At 44.5% G+C, this 7,134-nt stretch overlaps 1 protein-coding gene across 1 annotated transcript; it reads right to left on the reverse strand.

Moving 5' to 3' along the window:
• Nucleotides 1-4,107: 4,107 nt before the first annotated feature.
• On the reverse strand, nt 4,108-5,641 carry LOC116371796 (scavenger receptor cysteine-rich type 1 protein M130-like). The gene is made up of 4 exons (XM_031820797.1): nt 5,604-5,641; nt 5,061-5,372; nt 4,387-4,632; nt 4,108-4,133 (listed from the first exon to the last, which is right to left on the reverse strand). The coding sequence occupies exons 2-4, from the start codon at nt 5,266-5,268 to the stop codon at nt 4,108-4,110; spliced, it is 480 nt and encodes a 159-aa protein (XP_031676657.1). The 5' UTR covers nt 5,269-5,372; nt 5,604-5,641.
• Between the last annotated feature and the right edge of the window lie 1,493 nt (nt 5,642-7,134).

Here is a 7,134-nt window from a genome sequence, read left to right on the forward strand (position 1 = left end):
GTCTGGTTGAAGTGTGTTAAACACAGAGTCTCTTTAGGCATCAACACACATCCTACACTACACATGTACTGGAGTGGACACACATCCTACACTACACATGTACTGGAGTGGACACACATCCTACACTACACATGTACTGGAGTGGACACACATCCTACACTGCACATGTACTGGAGTGGACACACATCCTACACTACACATGTACTGGAGTGGACACACATCCTACACTACACATGTACTGGAGTGGACACACATCCTACCCTACACATGTACTGGAGTGGACACACATCCTACACTACACATGTACTGGAGTGGAAACACATCCTACACTACACATGTACTGGAGTGGACACACATCCTACACTACACATGTACTGGAGTGGACACACATCCTACACTGCACATGTACTGGAGTGGACACACATCCTACACTACACATGTACTGGAGTACACAGACACACATCCTACACTACATATGTACTGGAGTGGACATACATCCTACACTACACATGTACTGGAGTGGAAAAAACCTAGAAAGAGCATGTTTCAATTCCACCAATCACCAGTTACTGTATGTTGTAGTCTGTCCAAGAGGGGAATCACACAGGGAATCACACAGACTGATCTCAGTTAATTCATACTGTATGTTGTAGTCTGTCCAAGAGGGGAATCACACAGACTGATCTCAGGTAATTCATACTGTATGTTGTAGTCTGTCCAAGAGGGGAATCACACAGACTGATCTCAGTTAATTCATACAGTATGTTGTAGTCTGTCTAATAATTAAATCACACAAGACTGACAGCCTGTAATTTTATTAAAAGCATTCAGTTGATTACATGGCAGTTTAGAGACCAACATCATAACAATAATCTACTTCATAATCAATAATCTATTTCATAACATTTATAATCAATAACATCATGAATGAACATGAAACAGACGTAATTGAGCTACTCTCTTAAAATAATTGAAAACCGATTGTTACCAAAATCCCATGTTACCAAAACCCCATGTTACCCAAAACCCCATGTTACCCAAACCCCATGTTACCCAAAAACCCATGTTACCCAAACCCCATGTTACCCAAAAACCCATGTTACCAAACCCCATGTTACCCAAACCCCATGTTACCCAAAACCCATGTTACCCAACACCCCATGTTACCCAAACCTCATGTTACCCAAACCCCATGTTACCCCAAACCTCATGTTACCCAAAACCCCATGTTACCCAAACCTCATCTTACCCAAACCTCATGTTACCCAAAACCCATGTTACCCAAAAACCCCATGTTACCAAAACCCATGTTACCCAAAAAACCCATGTTACCAAAACCCCCATGTTACCCAAACCCCATGTTGCCCCAAACCCCAGTTACCAAAACCCCATGTTGCCCCACACCCCATGTTACCCAAAACCCAATGTTCCCCAAAACCCCATGTTACCAAACCCCATGTTACCCAAAACCCTATGATACCCAAACCCCCATGATACCCAAACCCCATGTTACCCAAAAACCCCATGTTACCAAAACCCCATGTTACCCAAACCCCATGTTGCCCCAAACCCCATGTTACCAAAACCCCATGTTACCCAAACCCCATGTTACCCAAACCCCATGTTGCCCCAAACCCCATGTTACCCGAAACCCCATGTTACCCAAATCTCATGTTATCCAAATCGCCATGTTACCCAAAATCCCATGTTACCCAAACCCCATGTTACCCAAAAACCCCATGTTACCCAAAAAACCCATGTCACCCAAACCCCATGTTACCAAAACCCCATGTTACCCAAACCTCATGTTACCCAAAACCCATGTTACCCAAAAACCCCACGTTACCAAAACCCCCATGTTACCCAAACCCCCATGTTACCCAAAAACCCCATGTTACCAAAACCCCCATGTTACCCAAACCCCATGTTGCCCCAAACCCCAGTTACCAAAACCCCATGTTACCCCACACCCCATGTTACCCAAAACCCCATGTTCCCCAAAACCCCATGTTACCAAACCCCATGTTACCCAAAACCCCATGTTACCCAAACCCCCATGATACCCAAACCCCAAGTTACCCAAAAACCCCATGTTACCAAAACCCCATGTTACCCAAACCCCATGTTGCCCCAAACCCCATGGTACCAAAACCCCATGTTACCCAAACCCCATGTTGCCCCAAACCCCATGTTACCCAAACCCCATGTTGCCCCAAACCCCATGTTACCAAAACCCCATGTTACCCAAACCCCATGTTGCCCCAAACCCCATGTTACTCAAAACCCCATGTTACCCGAAACCCCATGTTACCCAAATCTCATGTTATCCAAATCGCCATGTTACCCAAAATCCCATGTTACCCAAACCCCATGTTACCCAAAAACCCCATGTTACCCAAAAACCCCATGTCACCCAAACCCCATGTTACCAAAACCCCATGTTACCCAGAACCCCATGTTACCAAAACCCCATGTTACCCAAAACCCCATGTTACTCTGGTGGTAAAAACCAAACTAAATGAATAATGGTGGTTGCAGTCACTACTTTTAGATTTCTTCCAAGGTACTAGAAAGATAAACTAATTCTGAACTTGTGATTAAAATTAAAACCACTTCAGGTTTGTCACCACATTTTAAACATCAGTCCACTGCTGACCATCGATTTAAAACACAAAACTGACCTAAGATCAGCATGTAGGGTCAGCTTCATTCTCCTCCTACTCCGTCCCCTGGGCTGCTCTCTCCTCTCCCAGTCCATCTTCAGCTCTGGAGCTCAGAGAGACCATCTCCATGGCATTGACATAAAGATCCATGCTGCTCACCCTGTTCACTCTCTTCTGCCTGCTGGTGGGCTAGGGAGACACAGCACCAACAGTCAGACATTTACTCTCTGGTATCTCCATTCTCTCTCCCCCTCTCCCTCTAGTTTAAATGACTTGTATAACGTCTGAGTAAATATCTTTACCTTGTAGTACAGGTAGGAGGTGGTGATTGTTGTCAGTAGGATCAGCAGCACTACAACGTGTCTGATGATGAAGGCTGGCAGAGGAGAGGCTGCAAACAGAAACACCTTTGATGAGGGGACTGATCATCATCACATAGATCTGTGGGAAATCTGTCAATGACAAAGTTATAAGTCTGGGTCATGTTCACCTGTGATGGTGAGGGGGAGGAGCTCACTCTCAGAGGAGAAGTTATGAGAGAAAACATAAGTCTCATAAACACATCTGTAGTTCCCTTGGTGGGAGTCATCTGCAGCAGGGAAGAGGAAGGCAGCAGAGTGATTGACAGCTGGCTGGGTCTGGGTTCTGTTGGAGCCGGTGAACGTGAGGAGGAAAGAGCCTCCTGGGTACTGTGGCTGAGTGGAGCAGGTGATGGTGAAGTTGTAGCCCCTGAACATCTCAGGCCCCTGGTGGCATCTGGAGACCCCTCCCATTGGGTCAGTCAGGAAGATATCAGGCTGGACCAGGAGATCTGTAACAATAAAAGAGAACAAGAAAAACCTCTTCAACTAGTTTCCTATAGATATGACAACAACATCAGCATGTAACAGTGCCAGCCACCCTCCCTCACAGGGCAACATGAGTAGTGGGCCTACAGTCACTGAGACAACATATGTTGATATCAGGCTGAAGCAGGACATCTGGAACAAGAGGAGAGAAAAAGAAAACGTAGCTCCTCAACTACTTTCCTCATTTAGATGTGACAATAACATAACATGTGACAGTGGTAGTGAGTAGAGACGTTCACCGAGGTAACACTCAAATACAAAAGCATTCTGGGATATTTAAGTTGTATTTGATTCCTACTTGACTGAGTGATCTATTTAGTAAAGCAGACTGACAAGTTAAACAGTCATCATGAGAGGTGCAGAGGAAGTTGTATGAATGAAGGAAATCAGTTGAATGTAATTATAATCTATTGTTATTACCTGAGCAGATCACTGTGAGTCCAGGAAGTAGATCATACATTCTATAACAATCCCTCAGTGAAGGCTCAGATCCAGAACAGATAATGTTTTTCCCTCTAGTGGTGTTTCCAGGTAGTACTGAAACTGTGGAGCCACAACCCAGCTGTCTACACACTACTGCAGCTACATCCCAGTCTTCAGCTCCCACAGTCCTCCACTCTCCCTGGTCGTACCACTCCACTCCACCAGCACAGCGACTGCCTCCTCCCACCAGCCTCACATCATCAGGCTCTGAGAAAAGAAAAGAGAGAGACAGTAATCTTACTATTCTCTCACTAAAACACACCTATATTGTCTCTCATATTCTTCACTCCAGGTGAGAAACAATGTTGACTGAGTGACAAACTGTTTCTTACCTGAGCAGGTGAGTCCAACAGCATTACCAGGTAGGCAGGTGTTGTTCTCTCTGTCTGAGGTGTCACAGTCCAAGAGAAGGGACTCTTTGCCTTTACACTGGAACTCTTTATCCCAGGTCTGACCCTCACCTTCTCCATAGAGCCCCCCCTGTAGAGCCGCAGGAGCTCCACAGCCAAGCTCCCCACAGACTACCTCTGCATCCTGCCGGTCAAAGTCAGCTTCACACACTGAGGCCCAGGACTGATTGGACTTCACCTCCACTCTCCCAGAGCAGAGACCAGCTCCACCCACAAGCCGCACAGACTCTGGAGAAAAAGAGTTGGTTGAACATTCAATCAGTTTTGTTGATGAATCTGTCAAGGACGAAACACAAATATGTTGGATAAAAGATTGTAGTTTGCTATGTTTGATACTGTAAGAGGTAGAAATGGGTTCTTAGTCACTCAGAATAGGGTTGGGAATAATGCAGGCAGGAGACAGGAATAAGTTCACTTCACTTTATAGATAATAAACAGCTGGACATCCATCAGGCAGCTTCACTTCAGTAACATCTGAACTACAATGATCTGCCCATGAACATCTCCCATAAACCAATATGACAAACACAAATATAATGTTTAAATACATCTGACATCTCTCCCTCTATTTAAATGAAATAAAAACACATAAAACATGATACATGGTAATATTGTATAATGTATAAATAAATCTCTCAATATGACCAGTCTCTTACCTGAACAGGTCACATGATGATAAGTTCTACCATTACAGCCACCAGGTCCTCCTCTTACAATGTCACACTGTCTAACAGAAGACTCATTTCCATAGCAACCACCTAGTATGACTCTTCGTTTTCCATCTTCAAGCAGAGGCATTCCAGATTCAGCTACAGGATTCCCACAGTCCAGCTCTCTACACACAAACCTGACCTCTTTCATCATGCTCCACCAACTAGTACAAAGACCTAACCACTCTCCTTCATTGAAGACTTCCACTGTCCCAGAACAGGAAGTGGTTCCATTCACCAGTCTGACTGAGTGTTCAGCTGTAAACAGCAGAGAGGAAAACACAGTGGTGAGGACAGATGATGACAGTGATTCTGTTATTCTAACAGCAGTGATGCTTTGTGGTTGACAAGTATTAGTAGTTCCATAAAACACTACTTGTTATTGGGGTTTAGAATGGTTTGTATGGACACATGAATTTCTCCATGTGGGATAATAAAGTTGACTAATATTGAACTGCTATAATCACTGGAGATTTATACTCTACCTACCTGGTGGACTGACGCTTTGAGCCTGGAGATCTGAGGAGAAAGAGAGAGAAAGAGAGACAGGGAGATAGAGAGAAACAGAGGAGAAAGAGAAAGACAGAGGAGAGAGAGACAGAGGAGAAAGAGACAGAGAGACAGAGGAGAAAGAGAGAGAAAGAGAAAGAGAGAGACAGAGGAGAAAGAGAAAGACAGAGGAGAGAGAGACAGAGGAGAAAGAGACAGAGAGACAGAGGAGAAAGAGAGAGAAAGAGACAGAGAGAAACCAAGGAGAAAGGGAGGAGTCAGAGGAAGAGAGAGACAGAGGTTAAATGAACATCAACATGACCTTTCATGATGTGATGGGGAAGACAGGCTTATCGTTGGTATGGTGCAAAAACACCCATGTGTACATACACTATATATACGAAAGTATGTGGACACCCCTTCAAATGAGTGGATTCTATTTCAGCCACACCCCTTCCACACAGTAATACAATCTCAATAGACAAACACTGGCTGTAGAATGGCCTTACTGAAAAGCTCAGTGACTTTCAACATGGCACCAGTTTTATTTTACCTTGATTTAACTAGGCATGTCAGTTAAGAACAAATTCTTATTTTCAATGACGGCCTAGGAACAGTGGGTTAACTGCCTGTTCGGGGGCAGAACGTCAGATTTGTACCTTGTCAGCTCGGGGGTTTGAACTTGGAACCTTCCGGTTACTAGTCCAACGCTCTAACCACTAGGCTACCCTGCCGTTGGGAGCTTCAGGATGAATTTTCCATGACGGAGCAGCCACACACAAGCCTAAGATCACCATGGTCAATGCCAAGCGTTGGCTGGAGTGGTGTAAAACTCAGATAACATGAGAACACTACCTGTCCTAATGCGTAGTGCCAACTGTAAAGTTTGGTGTAGGAGGAATAATGGTCTGGGGATGTTTTCATTGTTCGGGTTAGGCCCCTTAGTTCCAGTGAAGGGAAATCTAATCGCATTCTAGACTATTCTGTGCTCCAACTTTGTGGCAACAGTTTGGGGAAGGCCCTTTCCTGTTTCAGCATGACAATGCCCCTGTACACAAAGCAAGGTCCATACAGAAATAGTTTGTCGAGATCGGTGTGGAGGAACTTGACTGGCCTGTACAGAGGCTAACCTAAGCCCCATCGAATACCTTTGTGATGATTTGAAATGCAGACTGCAATCCAGGCCAAATCGCCCAACATCTGTACCTGAGCTCATTAATGCTCTTATGGCTGAATGGAAGCAAGTCCGTGCAGCAATGTTCCAACATCATTGCCTATCGAATATACAGTGTCTATGGGGTCATATTGCACTTCCTAAGGCTTCCACTAGATGTCAACAGTCTTTAGAACCTTGTTTGTTTCACCCTGGTATGTAAACATTTCACTGTAAGGAAACTGTTGTATTCGGCGCATGTGACCAATAACATTTGATTTGATTTGACTCTGAACTTACATTGTTATAGACTGCATTTTTTTATTGCGCATTTTGCTATTTGCCTCATGACTCCATACTTTGTTGACTACAAACGTT

Source organism: Oncorhynchus kisutch, unplaced genomic scaffold (genome assembly GCF_002021735.2).
Source record: "Oncorhynchus kisutch isolate 150728-3 unplaced genomic scaffold, Okis_V2 scaffold3655, whole genome shotgun sequence".
Lineage (NCBI taxonomy): Eukaryota > Metazoa > Chordata > Actinopteri > Salmoniformes > Salmonidae > Oncorhynchus > Oncorhynchus kisutch.

What these genes read in the sequence shown, in the direction of transcription:
- LOC116371796 (XM_031820797.1), bottom strand. Translation starts at nt 5,268, where the DNA reads ATGATGAAAGAGGTCAGGTTTGTGTGTAGAGAGCTGGACTGTGGGAAT. An exon ending in TCATCATGTGACCTGTTCAG is followed by an intron (nt 4,633 to 5,060) that starts GTAAGAGACTGG and finishes CTTTTTCTCCAG; the next exon opens with AGTCTGTGCGGCTTGTGGGT. An exon ending in CCTTCTCTTGGACTGTGACA is followed by an intron (nt 4,134 to 4,386) that starts CCTCAGACAGAG and finishes TGGTACGACCAG; the next exon opens with GGAGAGTGGAGGACTGTGGG.